General features: G+C 41.0%; 1 protein-coding gene and 1 non-coding gene across 5 annotated transcripts in view; one reads left to right on the top strand and one right to left on the bottom strand.

Moving 5' to 3' along the window:
- PPP1R13B (protein phosphatase 1 regulatory subunit 13B) overlaps nt 1–18,029 on the top strand; it is a 74,783-nt gene that overhangs the window by 17,934 nt on the left and 38,820 nt on the right. For 3 of the 4 annotated variants that reach the window (XM_033107474.1, XM_033107472.1, XM_033107473.1), the window contains exons 2-3: nt 11,836–11,983; nt 15,458–15,577. In XM_033107474.1, coding sequence (XP_032963365.1) covers nt 11,836–11,983; nt 15,458–15,577 — 268 coding nt within the window. Of the gene's footprint in view, nt 1–10,546; nt 10,564–11,835; nt 11,984–15,457; nt 15,578–18,029 lie in introns of those variants that run through there. The other variant, XM_033107475.1, reaches the window with a different exon arrangement.
- On the bottom strand, nt 13,086–13,192 carry LOC117024368 (U6 spliceosomal RNA). The gene has a single exon (XR_004423437.1). It is a non-coding gene; the product is annotated as a U6 spliceosomal RNA (small nuclear RNA).

The following is an 18,029-nucleotide window of genomic DNA, read 5'->3' on the forward strand; positions in this document are numbered from 1 at the left end:
AGCTGGCTCAAATCTGAAAGAGAAAATGGACAGTCATCTGTAAAAAGATTGGAGTGCTATTGGACCTAACTTTCCTTTGTAAATTTTATTCTGGTTTTGTATCAGGCAAATAGTATTTACTGTGGTGTATCTATACGCATGATTATATTCAAGTACTCTTCAGAGACATAATTTGCTAATTATCACTGTTGTTTTAAACTTTGTTTCCTACTGACAAAAGGATTAGTATTCAACTTTTGGTATTAACAGACATGATAAGACAGGATTTGTGGAACTATAAATGTTTACTACTTGAGAGAAGAAAAATATATACAAGGAAATGATATAATGTTTATTTAAAGTTGTTTCCATTGGGAAAATATTTTACTGACTGTATAATTTGAATGATTGGCATAGCTAGATTTTTTTTTGGCCCTGCCCCGCCCCCCATTTTTTAAGCCGTTGTTTCTCGGTCCAGTTGTGTAGGGCACAGCTCCCTGGCCCATGCTGGTGTTTTGAGCCTTGCGCTCCCCTGGCTCAGGCAGTTGGTCGCCGGAGCCACAGCAGCTCACGGCATCTCTCGTCAGTTGCTGGCTGGCCACTCATGCCGTCTAGTGGCCACACGCCAGCTGCCGGCCAGTCACTCACAGCTGCCAGCCAGCGCTACCACTGGCCACTCACGGCAGCACACAGCCACTGGTGGCAGCTCACACTGACCTCCGCTGCTCGAGGCAGCCCAGCTCCAGGGAGAGCTGTTATTCACAATCTTAGCTGTAGAGGGCGCAACTCACTGGCCCATGTGGGAATCGAACCCGTGGCCTTCACTGTTAGGCGCACAGAGCTCTAACCGCCTGAGTTACAGGGCCTCCCTTTTTTTTAATTTCTTTAAGAACAGCTTGAGTGAAGTATAATTCACAGCCCCTGGCAACCTCTAATCTACTTTCTTTCTCTATGGATTTGCCTGTTCTGGACGTCTCATGTAAATGGAATCGCACAGTATGTGACCTTTTGTATCTGGCTTCTTTCATTTGGCATAATGTTTCTAAAGTTCATCCATATTGTAGTATTCATTTCATTCCTTTTTATGACCAAGGTAATATTTCATTGCGTAGATATACCACAGTTTATCCACTTGTCTGTTTGGGCTGTTTCCACTTTTTGGCTATTATGAATAATGCTGCTATAAACATTTGTGTTCAAGTTTTTGTGTAGACATGTTTTTATAATTCTCTTGGGTATGTTCCTAGGAGTAGATAGATATGTTTTTTAAAAATACTATAGGAATATATTTTCTTGAAATTTACAAAGAAATACGTAGATAGAGGAAGCCTTATTCTGAAAATTGTTGCTACACCTAATTTAAATTTTGAAAGGTCAAGAAAATTTAATTAGAACATCTATATGGTTTTAGTGAGATTATAGTTGATTCATTTAAAAATGCATTATTTTTTGTTCTGATTCCCTTGTATAATGATTAACTTTGCATCATAGTTTCAACTATAAAACTAGGTAAAACTTTTGTTAATTGAGAGGTTAGTAAATAATGAGGAGTATGTTGTAAGTAGGAGGGTTCGTCTTAAAACTTCTGCTGTCTTTCGTTTTTCATTTTGAAGCCGTTTAAAGTAGTGGTCTGTGTCGTAGCTTTGGAGTCAGACCAGGGCTGAATCCTGCTCTGGTATTTGTTAGCTCAGTGACTTTGAACAAGTCCTCACCTTCCCCAAGCCTCCTTTCCCTAATCTGTAAAATTAGGGGTGGTATGTGTTTCCCAGTTGGTGTGAGAATTGAGAATGTGTGAGTACATGTCACAGTACCTGATAAGCAGCGCTGGGAAGCCGTGACAGGACTGCTTTTTGTCCCCAGTGCAGTGATTTTTCATTTAATCCTGGTGGGTTTCATGAGGCCCTGCGAGCAGTATCTTTCAAACTTCTTGAACCATGACCTACACTAAGAAACACCTTTTACAAGGTGACCCAGCGATTCACACACATATGTCTACATATGCATATATATAGTCAGAATTGCAGGAGACAGCATTTACCCTTACATGTGTACCCTTATATGTGTATTTTCTATTTTAAATTAATAGACTTTATTTTTTTAGACCAGTTTTAGGTTTACAGAAAAGTTGAGCCCCAACAGTTTCCCTGTTATTCACATCTTGCATTAGTGGGGTACATTTGTTATAATTGATGAACTAATGCTGATACATTATTAATAACTGAAGTCCATAGTTTACATGAGGCTTCACTCTTCGTGTTGTACAGCCTGTGGGTTTTGACCAATGTATAATGTCATGTATCCACCATTATAGTGTCACACCGTGTAGTTTCACTGCCCTCAAAGTCCCTTGTGCTCCCTTTGCTTATCCATATCCCCAACCCCTGATGTTTTTTTAAAATTTATTGGGGTGATAGTGGTAAACAAAACTACATAGGTTTCAAGGGTACAATTCTATAATACATCATCTGTATATTGCCTTATGTGTTCACCACCCAGTCAGTTCTCCTTCCATCACCATATATTTGACCCCTTTTACCCTCTTCTACCACCCTCCTCCCCACTTACCCTCTGGTAACCACTAAACTGTTGTCTGTGTCTATGAGTTTCTGTTTCTTTATTTGTTTTGTTCCTTTGTTGCTTTCAGTTTTTTTTTTTTTTTAAGATTTTATTGGGGAAGGGGTACAGGACTTTATTGGGGAACAGTGTGTACTTCCAGGCCTTTTTTCCAAGTCACGTTGTTGTCCTTTCAATCTTAGTTGTGGAGGGTGCCGTTCAGCTTCAAGTTGTTGTCCTTTCAGTCTTAGTTGTGGAGGGCGCAGCTCAGCTCCAGGTCCAGTTGCCGTGTCTAGTTGCAGGGGGTGCAGCCCACCATCCCTTGTGGGAGTCGAACCAGCAACCTTGTGATTGAGAGGACGCGCTCCAACCAACTGAGCCATCCGGGAGCTCAGCGGCAGCTCAGCTCAAGGTGCCGTGTTCAATCTTAGTTGCAGGAGGTGGAGCCCACCATCCTTTGCGGGAGTCGAGGAATCGAAATGGCAACGTTGTGGTTGAGAGCCCACTGGCTCATGTGGGAATCGAACCGGCAGTCCTCGGAGTTAGGAGATGGAGCTCTAACCACCTGAGCCACCGGGCCAGCCCCTGCCTTCAGTTTTATATCCCACATATGAGTGAAGTCACATGGTTCTCGACTTTTTCTGTCTGACTTATTTTTTTTCACTTAGCATAATAATCTCAAGATCCATCCATGTTGTCACAAATGGACCCCTGATCTTTTTATGTCTCCATAGTTTTTTCTTTTCCAGAATGTCATAGAGTTGGAATCATACAGCGTGTAGCCTTTTCAAACTGGTTTCTTTCACTTAGCAATATGCATTTACGTTTCCTTCATGTCTGTCTGTGACTTGATAGCTCATTTCTTTTTATCACTGAATAATACTTCATTGTCTGGATGGACCACAGTTTGCTTATCCATCACCTACTAAAGGACATCCTGGTGGCTTCCAAATTTTAGTTGTTATGAATAAAGCTGCTGTAAACATTCACGTGTAGGTTTTTGTGTGGATGTAAGTTTTTAATTCATTTGGGTAAATACCAAGGATCTCAATTGCTGGATCCTCTGGTGAGAGCATGTTTAGTTTTATAAGAAACCGCCAGGCTGTCTTCCAGTGGCTGCTCTGTGTTGCCATCCCACTATCAAGTTCCTGCTGCCCCACGTCTGACCAGCCGTGGTGGTGACGGCATTCCCGATTTTGGCCATTCTGATAGGAGTGTAGTGGTATCTCATTGTTGTTTTAATTTTCAGTTCCCTAATGACATGTGACCTTGAGTGTCTTTTCCTGTGCTTATTTGCCATCTATGTATCTTCTTTGATGAGTTGTCTGTTTAGATCTTCTGTCCATTTTTTGATTGGGTCCTTTGTTTTCTTATTGTTGAGTTTTAAGAGTTCTATGTATATTAAGGATACAAGTCTTTTACCAGATACGTGTTTTTCAAATGTTTTCTCCCAATCTGGGGCTTGCTTTTTTGTTCTGTTAATACTGTTTTATATTATTCTATTCTGTTCCATTAAAAAACAAAGTAGCCCTGAGACCCTAATTGGTTGTACAGCCCACTGGTAGGTCACAGCCTGTGGTGTGAAAGTCCACAGTGTTCGTTCTGCTTCCTCGTGTTCACGTAGACAGCGTCACGGAAGCAGCCGTCATTGTGGGAGCGGATTCCCAGCTTTGATGACCAGGGTGTCAGAGTTGACACTGCCCTTTTTCTATTCTCGGAGATTCTTTAAGTTTGAGTGAGTGGATGGAACTTGATCGGCTGTATCGCCTCCACGCCCGATAGTAATGACACCTGCCGGCATGGAATGCTTCCTGAATTTTGCATTCCTTCCAGGTTTTGTCAAAATGAATGTGCTTTTAAACACAGTAAGGCGGAAGGGAGCCCAGGTGTGTATTTTGTATTTCCAGGAATAACATGTAACCATATTTCCCAAATTCAACTAGGTAAGAGGGAGTTTTTGCATGATGGAATGTGGTTTTAAATGGTAAATCATTAAAGCAGATAAAAACAGTGACTTGAACTAAACAGAATTGATATGGTTATTGAGGATGTAACTTAAGGACTTTTTAGTTTGAGTGGGTGTCTGCTCTCATGTACGAGACACTGTAAGTGTGTGCTCCTGCCGTCTCACGTCTCATTTATTTAGGAGAAATTTATTGCTCTCCAAAGACCAGTTCTATTTCTTTGCCAAAATAATACAGATTCAAATTATGGGAATTGAACTTAACATGATCTTACAAAACTATTCCTCTATTTTCTTTAGAGTTAATAATTATTTTCCCCAGAATTTGTGGAAGGGGGAGCAAACACACCCCAGTGCCCTGCAGTGCCACCTTGTGGAGAGGGGAGGCTTTCACAAGGCATGTCCGTGCGTGTCTAGGTTTGAGTGAAATCTGACAAATGTCCATCATATAGATGGATGTGTATGGGCTCCTGATTTGTCACTAACAGTTTTTAAAAGATTTTTTTCTTCTCTCCAATGTGCACTAATTCAGTGATTAGACGGATGAAATATGAGCCATCTTTTTCTGTAGATGAGACCTTGAAGAAGAGAAGGCAGGCACCTGCCCTTTATGTCTCAACCTATTGTAAAAAGAAACTTCATACGTAACTGGGGGAGTTTACTGAGCGCCTACTCTGTCCGGGGCACTACTCTAGGTAGTAGTGATACGGCACTGAACTAACTAACATTCTTGCTCACGAGGAGCCTCTGTTCTAGTGGGAGGCGACAAGATAAACAAATAAATAGATAACAAATGAGGTGGTGGTAAGTGCTAGGAAGAACAAAATAAAGCAGAGTGAGGGGATAGAGAGTGATAGAACATTGCTGGTTTTGACTGGTTAGGGAAAGCTTCCCAGATAAGGTGACAATTGAGCAGAGGCCTGAGATAAGAGAGTGATGTAGGCATGTGAGTAGCTGAGGGCAGACTGGTCTAGGTAGAGAACAGCACGTGCAAAGGCCTTGAGGCAGGATTGGCTTGCTCTGTTGGGAGAATCGTGAAAATGCCAGTGTGACTAGAGCAGGGGTGTGAAGGGAGGTATGATAAGAGGTGTGATCAGAGCGATGTGTATGTGTGATGCAGGTTGTGTGGGACCTCGTGGACAGTACTTAGGACTTCAGAATTTGTTCCGAGAGGGGTAGGAAACCACTGACGGGATTTGAGTAAAGTGCTGTACCTGAAGGGCAAGAGCGGAAACAGACCCATGATGTTGCCCTTGCCGAGACCTAGTCTGAGAGGCGGTGGTGCTGGGGCCCGGGGAGTAGCCGGAAAGGAGGGTCAGATTCTGGGGATACTTTGAAATTTGGGTTGCTAGTACTGCTAATGCATTGTTTGCGGAGTGGGAAAGAAAAAGGAGTCCAGGGTACCTCCCAAGTCTGTCTGATTTGTGCTCCTTGCTCTGTGAGTGGACAGAGGTTCCGGTGTGTGCCTTTGTGCCATTGACCGAGGCGGATTCAGACATTCAGACATTCAAGGCGACGTCTTAGACCCAGTTTTCCTTACAGCCCCGACGTTGCTGAGATTCTAGATTGGTGAACAGTGTTGCCGCATGTTAGGGCCAGAAGAGAGCTGAGCGTTGGTTCTCCTATTGGGGCAGGCGGCCCACTGGGAAGCTGAAAGGGTCTTCTGATGTCCCCCTAGCCCCACCCCAGTGGATCCTTTCTGTGGCTATTATGTGCTCATAAGCTACCAAGTATGTTTTACAAGTTGCTAGACTTTTGTATCGCTTTTATGATCTGGTTTGAACTCCATTATTTTTTGTTATCCCTGAGCTCCTTTTCCCCTGGGAAGTGGAAGTAGGTAGGGTTGGTGAATGGTGGGCTCCAGTGCTTTAGCTGAGTGGTCAGGGCTAGAGCATCTGAGAGATGCCGTGCTAAAGGGCGTCCTGTCTCTGTTACCTACTGAGCTTTGACGAGAAGCTGAGACCCAGAGACGACTGGGGGGGGCAGTTTCCCCAGGCCATCACAGCAAAATCAGCGGCAGAGCCAGGACAGAACGTGAGTGTCTCACTCCAGGCTTCTTTGTGCTGCGTCAGTAGAGTTTCTCATTTCCTTTTCTGGAAGTTGATGGTTCTTACTTTTTAAAAACAGCCTCATTGAGATATAATTTATATACCATAAAACAGACCCATTTTGGGTGAACGATTCAGTGATCTTTAGTAAATTTACAGACTTGTGCAACCATCACCACAATCTAATTTTAGGACGTTTCTATCACCCCAAAAAAGAAATTTTGTGCCTATTTGCAGTCACTCCCTATTTCGCCTAGTTTCTGTCTCTCTGGATTTGCCTATTACAGACATGTCCTATAAATAGAATCATATAATCTGTGGTCTTTTGTGTCTGGCCTCTTTCACCTAGCATAACGTTTTCAGGGTCCATTCATGTTGTAGCCTGTATTAGTACTTTGTTCCTTTTTATGGCTGAATAATATTCCATTGAATATATGCCATGTTTTATCCATTCATCGCTTGGTGGACATTGGGTTGTTTCCACATTGTGGCTGCTATGAATAATGCTGCTAGGAACATTAGCATATGAGACTTTGTGATGAAACATATTTTTATTCTTTTGGGTAGGTACCTACTGGGAGTGGAATTGCTGGGTTATATGGTAAATCTGTGTTTAACATTTTAAGAAACTGCTGAATGGTTTTTCAAAAAGGCGACAGCATTTAATATTTTTCCTACCAGTGTATGAGAGTTTGTTTTTCTGCATCCATCAACACTTGTTATTGTCTGTGTTTTTGACTGTAGCATCGTTCCTTTTTTTGTCGTTCTGGGTGGTTTTTCCCAGCTTTATTGCAATGTAATTGACACGTAACATTGCACACAGTGGTGATTTGATGCATGTATGTAGTGCACATAGTTCCTATTTTGTAATGCTTCTACATCCTTAATTTGTGCTTTGTTTTCATCTCTTTGGACCAAGAACATGCTTTACATACCAAGTCTGTAAACATGGCAGATTACTTAGATGAGGGATTGATCCCAATGGCTTTTCTTTCATCCACACACATTCTTGAAAGTACGGATGAGGTGGCCTCTTCGGTGGCTGCCGTGGCCGTGCAGGTGCCTGCCTGCTGGCCCTCCTCCGTCTGCGTCCTCTGAGCGCCGTGCACGAGTGTGTCCAGCGTGATGCTCTGTGGTGAACTAGTGAAAGATGCATGGTTTGTCCTCGGGGGCCGATGGGCGTTCTGGCGTTGTCAGACTTTTTTTTCAAATAAAAATATGTGCAGCTTGCAACACAGTTAGATGATTTTAAGACCAGGTAATGGGTCACAACTCCCTCCTGTGAGTTGCAAATACTGTACCAGTAGAGGATGTAATCATGAAAACCACTGATAATTAGCATAAGAATGTTGGACTAAAAATAGCCACAGCCTGTTAACAGGGGAGCAGAAGAGGAAGCCGTGTCTGGGACTGGGTCACGATGGGTAGACAGTAGGGGCAGGGTATACTTCTGAAGGGAGGGGACATTTGGGGGCGATGGAGACGGGGTGGGGCAGACAGAGCAGCTGGAGGAAAGGCACACAGAGGGCCTCATCCTCACTTGCTTGTTACAGCACACAGTATAGATCTTTGTGTTTTTCTAACTGTACATAACCAAGTCTTGGATTTTCAACATATTAATTTTTTAGGAAGGCTAAACATTAACTTTTTTTTTCCTTTAGTTGTTTCTTTAGTTCGCTTAATCCTTAACTCTATTGGGTTTCATCTTTGTTTTATACATCCTATTAAGAAAGAGGAAAAGAGCACTACTCATCAGACTGTGACTGACGTACTATCATTGTAAGATATATTCTGATTTCAAAGATGTTATAAGATAAACAAAACAAAATGCTTCTAGAATCAATGCTATATGATACTTGTGTTGCAGATTCTTTTTCTTTTTTTTAAGCTAAGGAAGTCTCTCTGGAATAACAGTAGCAGTCACATGCCTTTTCATCTTTAATTTTAGTGATGCTTTAGCGAAGTATGGGTAATGCCAGCTTAATTTATCTTGAAAGCTTTTATATCTGTCATGACTATAATGAAATTGGCTTTGATTGAATAATAGAGATGGGGGAAATTTTGCTAAGATGAGGAAAGATAGAGTTTACTGAAAACCATAAAATAGAATTAAAAAGTGAAGTAATGTTTAATGACCTTTGTGTAAGTTTTCTGGACGTTTTTAGCTTTTAAAAATCAATATTCAGACTCACAACTCTGCCAGCCTGTCTCTCCTCCCCCGCCCCATCATGTTGAACTTATTCATGAGCTGAGAAGTCATGGTAATTCAAAAAGTGCCCCAAAATAGTGTCATGCCTTCGTTCATTCTGACAGCAAGTTCATAAGGACTCTGCTTTTCAGAGCAAGTAAGCACAAGCCATGCCTTTCTGAGCGTTACAAGGGCTTCTCTGTGGCCATGGTGGGGAGTGGGCCTGCAAGACACTGGTTCTGGAAGAGTCCCGTCTTCCAGAAGCAAATGATTCTGTAAGCGTTCCCCAGCTTATAGTATTGAGAACAAACTTTGGCACACTGTGGTAGACGGGCCAGGGGTGAGGAACAACAGAGACGGAAGGTGAGAGGCAGGGCGCTATTCTCACCGGCTGTTAGTGAACTGTGGGGACAGCCCTGACGTGAAAGCCTTAAAATCGTTTCACTAATTTGAAATTCTGATACACAGAGGGTGCCAAAAAATGTATACACATTTTAAGAAAGGAAAAAAACTATATTAAAATTGTAATATATATCGATAACGAAAGATGAATACAAGTCACATTTGACTTCTGCAATTACAAGAGGTGCTCAAAGTGGTTACCATCAGTGTAATTTTAATACAGCTTTTTCCTTTCTTAAATTGTGTATACATTTTTTGGGCACCCTCTGTATAAAGCATGGTTTAGGAAAATATATTATTAGATCTTGAAAAGCTAGGCTATGAAATCACACAAGAAAATATTTACCAAGAGAAGTATAAAATACAGTATGTAAACAAAATAAAAATACATTCCAGTTGTTCTGGTGACACTGTTCTATCATTAAGGCCCTTTCAGTTCTGGGCTTGTCTTTACTGGATCTAGGAATTTCCTACGTTAGTCTACATTCTGTTGGTTCCAGGACACTTATTTCAGTATTCAAAAGCCCCCCATTTTTAAATAAATTCCTCTTATGGGTTAGTGAGCAGAAAAAACTTTAATTTCTAATAAAGTAGAAATGTGTTTATAATATCCAAGTACTGAAGGAAAAATGCTTGTTTATTAACAGACTTGCTGTGTCTTGCTTAGATTATGTGCCGTGTTCCCTCAGCTCTATGGTATGGTGGAGGTTTTATGTTTCCGTGTGGTTCATGGAGCCGGCCAGATTGTAGGGTGCCTCCCATGCGTCAGATGCGGGCGGCAGTGGGAAATGGGGGATTGAAAAGCGAGGTGCTCGGAGGAGCGCTGAGCAGTCTAGTGAGGGGAGGGACACGTGTTAAGGCTGTGATGTAATAAAGATACTTGTGAGGACTTCCTGGACGGAACGTGTATCCTCCCTGTGAGAGGAGGTGGTGAAGGGAGGTTTTGCAAAGGCGGTAGAGAGCACATGAGCTGCGTTTTGAAGGGTGAGTAGTTTACAGGCCACCGGAAGAGAGCTCGGGCCGAGGGACAGCAGCCTGAGAGAACGTGATTGGAGCTGATGGAGCAAGGTGAAGGTTGGTGCAGGGAGGCCCTAGGGCTGGAAGGCTGGTGTCTCTGGGTTTCTTGCGCAGTCTGTCCCATTGATCCGTATGCAGGAGGCTTGTGAGGAGTCGAGTTGGCAGTTTATTGTGTAGTCGAGGCTTTCTCAGAGGGTATTCTGTAGACATCAAGCCCTATGAGAGTCTCTGAGGGGAAAAGTTAGAGATTCACGTGAACAATACTGTTAGACTCCTGTTTTCATGTTTATATTCCAGAAAAAAATGTTTTGAGAAAGGGCTGCTGTCTCGCAGCGCAGAGCTCCCGGATATTTTAAGCAGGGAAATGACCTCACTTGATTTACGTTTAGAAAATGAACTGGCAATGCTGAAAGGTAGGTTGGTGAGAGGAGAGGGTGGTTAGGAAACCAGTTCATAACTATTATCAATTTTGGTTACTTAAAATTGACCAAAATTGACCAGTTCATAAAATAGAAAGATCTCACAACTTAGGAATTTAGGGCACTCCTAAGAAAAAAGTATTTTAACAATGAACTAAAATATTTAGTTGACAGATGAGGTTTTGAGAGGAGAATTTGGGGCAAATGCAGATTTTGTTGATTTGATCAAAGATTAAACAGAAATACTTAAAAAAACAAACAAACAAACCATAAATACTTTATATTTATAAATATATATTTATATTTCAGTCTGATGAAAGAAAATCTGGTTTAAATTGTACTTTAGGAGCAATATATATTTTTTAAATCCCTAGGATCTCTTCAGATCTTAGATCAAAGTGTTAGGATTTTTAAAGACAAAAAAATGCTAAAATATTTTTATTTTTCTCAAATACATTATGATGTATTTTTATATTTAAGGGCCATTTGCATTTCTTTTACTGTGATATATTTTCTCAGAAAATTTAAAAAACTATATTGGAATTTTGGTCTTTTTATCACAATATTAGGAGCCCTTTATATATTGAGATTAGCCTTTTTTTGTACTATGAATTGCAAATATTTTTCCCCAGTTTGTCTTTTTCGCTTTGTAAAAGATTCTTATATTTCTTGAATATACCAATTTTTAAAGTGGTGTCTGGTTTTTGAGTCAGTTAGGGAGGGCTTCTGTACACCAGGGTTATAAAAGGAACTTGCCTAGTTTTATTCTAGAACTTTTATGACTTATATTTAAATATTTGATCTGTTAGAAACTTCTGCTAGTGTATGATGTGCAGTGAATCCATTTTTTCCAATAGGTATTTTAATTGCTCAGAAATCATTCAATGTACAGTCTCTTCCCTCCTCGATTCTGACTTACCTCCTTCATCATTTACCATTGTCTGTTTCTGGATTCTATGTCCCATTGATCTATTTAGGTACTAGTGCTATATTGTTTTGAGGCCTTATGATATCTGGTAGTGTTGGCTCCCTTCCTAATGCTCTTCTCTTTTGGAATTTTTATTTTTTTACATTTTAATTTTTCTACATGAATTTTGTAATCAGTTTATTAGTTTCCCAAAACTAATCCTGTAGGCATTTTGGCAGGAGCGGAGGTAGGGGTAGAGGTGGGTGGAATGGCGGTGGGGAGGTGGGGGTCACTTTCAATTTACTGATGAATCTCTTTATGATGACTCTAAGTTGTAGCTTTAATCTTTTCTCTTACAGATGATATTAACCGTGTTCTTGAGCAACAATGAGCAGATTTTAACAGAAGTTCCTATAACACCAGAAACAACATGTCGAGATGTTGTGGAGTTTTGCAAAGAACCTGGAGAAGGCAGTTGCCATTTAGCTGAAGTGTGGAGGGGAAATGGTATGTATCAGGCTCTACAAAGATTACTAAGTACAAAAAATTTAATGTTCATCAAATGCAGAATATTGTTTCCAGTTCTTAGTTATCAGTGGTAATAAGGAATTAAGTGATTAAAATAAAAAGAGTATTATTATGTTACACGGGGATAGGGTGTTACAGGAGCTTTTTGTAAAGAAGCATGTTATGTGATTTGATCCTTCCTACAGCCATCTGAAAGAAGCAGTGACGGTAGGTCCAGCTCTGTGGAGTCTTTTTGATACCACTACTAACCAAATAGAGTTCTGTCCATGGAGACCTTCCAGGGTTTGGTTTGTTACATGTTGAGTTGTCCATCTACTCTTTTTCTTGTGATAACTTCATGAAGGCAGAAACAGGATGTGTTTCCCTGTGTACAAAACCCTGTAAATGGTAGACCCTTCATAAATATTCATTTATTAAAATTAGAAGAGTAAATACTGGCACTTACATTTAAGGACTTTGCCAGCTAGCTGGGCAGCGTAGGTAATATGATTATTGAATACAGAAAATGCGCAGAATAATTTGGACTCTAAAGTAGGGCTTGAATTGAGATAGAATAGGGTGCACTGAGCAGGACGAGCAGTATGAAGGCTGGACCAGAAGGATATGACCGTGGTATTGAGAGAGAGCAGGCAGCAGGGTAGAGACTAGACCAGCTCACAGGCCTGCAGCATCGGTGGGGCTGGGGGGTGGCGGGTTACCCTGTATTCAGCCTACGGGAAGAGGGACTGTGTGGCAGTCAGGGATGGGTCTTTGTTGGAAAGTAAGGGAATGACCAACTGGCACATTTTGAGTTTGAGGTGATAATGAGATGAGCACCCAAGTGTAAGTGTGTAAAGGGCACTTAGGGATAATCAGTGTAATCTCTTTTGTTTTACATTTTTTAATTGAGGTATAGTTGACAAACGACATTATATTAGTTTCAGGTATACAACGTAATGATTCAACATTTGGATACGAAATGGTCACCGTAAGTCTAATTAACCATAGTTAACATCCATCATCATACACAGTTACAGAATTTTTTTTCTTGTGATGTAAACTTTTAAAATCTGCTCTCTTAGCAGCTTTCAAATATGCCATAAAAAGTGTGGAACACTTCATGAATTAACGTGTTACCTTTGCACAGGGGCTATGCCAATCTTCTCTGTATTGTTCCAATTTTAGTATATGTGCTGCCGAAGCAAGCACTCTTTTTAATTTATTTTAATCATAGTTGACATACAATATTATATTAGTTTTAGATGTATAACAGTGATTAGACATTTATACACCTTACAAAGTGATTGCCAAGATAAGTCTAGTACCCATCTGGCACCATGCATAGTTGTTACAATATTATTGACTATATTCCCTGTGCTGTACCTTACATCCCTGTGACTAATTTTATAACTGGCAATTTTGTACTTCTTAATCCCTTCACCTTTTTTGCAACCCCCCCACGCTGAGGCAGTTGGTCTCCAGTCGTAGGTCAGATGCTCACAGCAGCTCTGGATGGCTGCTGGCCACTCACGGCAGCCCACAGCAGCTCACGCCATCCTCCGGCTGCCCATGGCAGCCAAGCTCCAAGTCAAGCCGTTTTTCACAATCTTTGCTGTAAAGGGCGCAGCTCACTGGCCCATGTGGGAATCGAATTGGCGATCTTGGCCGTTAGGAGCACCGCGCTCCAACCACCTGAGCCACCGGGCTGGCTGATATTAATCTTGTCTTTAAAATTTTTTTTTAGTTCATAAAAGGAAACAATAAATTTTTGTTAAACAAGTGGCTTAAGGCAAAATTGGACTTAATTTTTATAAAGTTATGCTCAGACTTGGTAGATTTAAGTAAAGGTTATGAATTCATTTTAATGAATGTAAAAAACTGTAAAACATGAATTTTATTGATAATGTTGATTAATTAAAGTGACTAAAACTAAAGCTATGAACACCACAAGTCAAAGCAATGTTAATAAAGATAGAGCTTAAGACACAGTTTTATGCAAAACTGAGGGACACGATTAGGCTTCAGTATAGGCCTCACAATTCTAAAATTACAATACATGTGTTTTTAAAAATCTTTATAGGCCTGTATATATAATAAGTGTTACTTTCAAAACTAAAAATTTAATGCTCACTTTGTGCTTGTTTTTTGCTGTAATACTCAGTTCTGAGTTGAGCTTGAGCTAGCACACACAGATTTCATTTTCAGCTGAGATGAAACTGTTTCTGTCCAGGCCCTCACATTTGTTGAGTAAGGCACAGTTTGCCTACACAGGTGGGAAGGTGAAAGGGCGGCAGCACACTGTGTCACAGTTTGGTGAACGGTAGGATTTTCTTTTTTATAGAAATCTGGAACTTTTCTAGAACTCTAGGGCACCTTGAATCTCACCATGAATGTATGATAGGACTGCAGCTCTTAAAGTTCATTCTCTTGATTCAAAGTCAAGTTCTTAGACTGAGCAGAAGAGTCTCTCCCCAGCCATACACATGTGTTAAAAGGAGAGAAATACTGTCCAGTTTTGTCCTGCCACTCCCCAGGTGGTTTTCCGTAAGCCTCGGGACCTGCTGATATCCTTCCTCACTTTCAAGCACAAGCACTAGTGGGAATATCACAAGATTTCCTTTTTCCCCCTTTGAATTGAGATAAAATTCACATAACATAAAAATCACCATTTTAAAGTATGCAGTTCAGTGGTTTTTTAGGACATACACGGTGCTGTGCAACTGTCACCAAACTCTGTACTTCCCCAGACCTTCCCCCCTCTGCCCGGGCAGCCACTGTATTCCCTTCTGGCTCTGTGTATTTCATAGTCTAGGCACCTCACATAAATGCGATTGTACAATATGTGGCATCTTCTGCCTGGCTTCTTTCACCTAATGTTTTCAAGGTTCGTCCATGTTATAGCATGTATGTCAGTAATTAATTCTTTTTTTGCTTTTTGGCTGAATAATGTCCATAGTCTGTTACATCACATTTTATTTATCCATTCATAAGTCAGTAGACATTTCGGTTGCTTCCACTTTTGGGCTCTAGTGAGTAGTGCTGCTGTGAACGTTGGTGTACAAGTTTAGGTGTCTGTGTGGGCTCCCTGAATTGCCAGCAAGCGTGTGTCCATCCTTTGTACATCTGATTACCACCTGTAGCATTTTAATGAATAACAAAGTTCGACCAATTTGTTGATGCGTTTATTTGAAGAGTGGGAGGCATACTGCTTCATGGTAAATATAGTAGTAAAGGGCATTTTTTTCAATGTTGCTTATTTAATGTTGTAAAACTGCTCTTGTGTTTATCGGTTACCTAAATTATTTTCCGTTCTTCACACTCCTGCTTTTATTTTGTTAAAGTTAAAATTTAGTGCTTGTAATATTCTTGAATTCTAATATATGTGTACATTTATTTATATTTATTTTTATTCACTTTTTAGTTTAGGTAGGAATTATTTTGTTCTGAGATAAATAAGATGTGGTTTTTTCCTAGAGCGCCCCATACCCTTCGATCATATGATGTATGAGCATCTTCAGAAGTGGGGTCCACGGAGGGAAGAAGTGAAATTTTTCCTTCGACATGAGGATTCCCCAACCGAGAGCATTGAACAAGGTAGATAAGTGCTTTTTTCCTCATTTGTTAATTTTTGCCATAAATTGTTTTTAAATAGTAAATATTAGCATAAGTTATTCACGCTGTTTTTCCCCTTCACTCACAGGTGGTAAGAGGGAGAGTCGTATTATTGCACGTTTCCTTGACCTGGTCAGGTTTCCTTGATCTCTTTTATTTCAGTGTACAATTATTTCATGCCTTTTAGTCACCCAGCTCTTTCTTCCTTCTCAGGACCCAAAGTCAGTCCAATAATGTGCCAGACACCTGCGAGGATCTGCTGTCTAAAAGAATTGTTTTTTGATAAATACCAGACAGATCAAATACCTAGATTTTAAGAATAAAACCATGAAAGGATTAGAAACATTCTGGGAAATATGCTATTTTTTTATGATGAACAGACCTTTCTAAATGTTAACACTAAACCATAACGGAAGAAACAAACTGAATTATTAAAAAACAAAAAACTGGGGCTACCGGATGGCTCAGTGGGTTAGAGTGCGAGCTCTTAACAACAAGGTTGTCGGTTCAATTCCCGCATGGGATGGTGGGCTGGGCCCCTGCAACTAAAGATTGAAAATGGCGACTGGACTTGGAGCTGAGCTGTGCCCTCCACAACTAGATTGAAGGACAACGACTTCACTTGAAGCTGATGTGTCCTGGAAAAAACATGTTGTTATCCAATTGAAAAAACACACACACACACAAAAAGCTACGTGGCAATAACCACTCTAAGCAAAATCAAAAGACAAATTATAAACTGGGAAATCATATTTATAGCTCATTGCATTATATCATATTGCAAAGGAGGACTAATTTCTTTTACATATAAAGAGATCCTAAAAACGAATAAGCAAAAAAAAAAAAAAAAAAAAAGCAGCAGCAGCAAAATGCACACCAAACATGCAGTTCACAGAAAAGGAAATACCCGCGGCCCAGAATACACGAAAAGCTGTTTAGCCTTGCTCCTATTAAGAAACGCAGGGACAGCACTGAGCTGTTCTAGTCCACCTGTCATACAAGGGTTACAGCGTGTATTATAATACCACGGTGTTGGCAAGGGAGCTGAGCAACAGGCACTCTTCCACTTGTCGTGGGAGTGTCAGTTGGCAGCTTTGGTAGAGGGCAATTTGGTAATATTCGTTATGCTTACACAAGCACAAAACCTTTCACCCCAAATCTCACTCCGAGAACTTATCCTAAAGCTGTGCCTGCACACATCCTGAATGGCTTACACAGTGTCACTTGCGGAGCATTGCTGGTAGGAACAACCGAAATGTCTCCCAAGGGCGTCGGGCTAAAGAAATCCTGGTACATCCAAACAGTGCCCTGACCCCCGCCGTCACCTGGACACACGTTTTACTTTCTGTGTGTGAGACAGTGGAGAAACTGTGCGTCCACATTGGCTTGTGCACGTGTGAAATAGCTTTGGGAGGACATGTAAGAAACTGGTAACGTTGCTGGCCTGGGGGGAGGGAAAATTGTTACTCACGTGCCTGCTTATTCCTTTGCATTTTGAACCATGGGGATATGCTACCTCTTTTTGAATCAAAATTTAAAGAAAATAAGGGAATCTTTTTTTTCTGAAAGCATATACACTGTGCAGTTAAGAGACCCGTAATTTGTTATTTAACAGGATTGCGGTTTATTTGTAGTATTAAAAAAATAAATAATGGAAGTATATCCTTCTGTAAAAAGAGGATTTCTTTATTGTAAATTATCGCCCTTTGTTTGTATTTTAATTAAAGGATATTTTTTGCCCCTGGGACGAGTTATGATCTACTTTAGAATCGTCTTTCCTAGCCGTCCGTTCTGTTACAGTGCTGTATGCACTATTGCTTCTGAGTTTAGTCCATCGGCTGCTGGTCATCTGGAATCAGGAGGCCAAACTCCTGGTCCAGCACTTCATCCACCTGCACCTTAGCCAAGGGCCCTGCCTTTGTGCAAAATCCTGCTGTGAAGGATTCGACTAGCGGACGGTCCAAAAGCTGTTCCAGTCCCGAGAATTTGTATTAGCTGCCTACCTGAGCTATCCAAATAGGTATACCCTCCCTTACCTAGCTATACTTTTTACTGTTATCAACCTGATGTGTGTACATAACCCTTAATGGCCTGGGCTGGTGAGCTGGGGGGAGGGTCTTCCTTTATTCTCACTTTATAAAATTGAGAAGTCTTAGGGATACTTAAGAGAACTGTCCAGAGTCATAAGGAAGGTGACAACACTAATCTTCCAGTTGACCTTCATGGTCACACGTGGTGCTGCTCAATCTAGTTGCATCGACATGGCAAGTACAAAAGACGAGTGGGGAGAGCAGGTGACGAGCTATGAGAATTAAGGAGCCTGCCCTCAGCATGGAGCAATCAGAGGGGCATGCTGGGGGGATGGCGCTGGAGTGAGCCCTGAAGAACGAATGCAGTTTGGAGGCAGGGGACAGGGGCGTGTGGTGATGGGAGG

Source organism: Rhinolophus ferrumequinum, chromosome 6, assembly GCF_004115265.2.
Source record: "Rhinolophus ferrumequinum isolate MPI-CBG mRhiFer1 chromosome 6, mRhiFer1_v1.p, whole genome shotgun sequence".
Taxonomy (NCBI): domain Eukaryota; kingdom Metazoa; phylum Chordata; class Mammalia; order Chiroptera; family Rhinolophidae; genus Rhinolophus; species Rhinolophus ferrumequinum.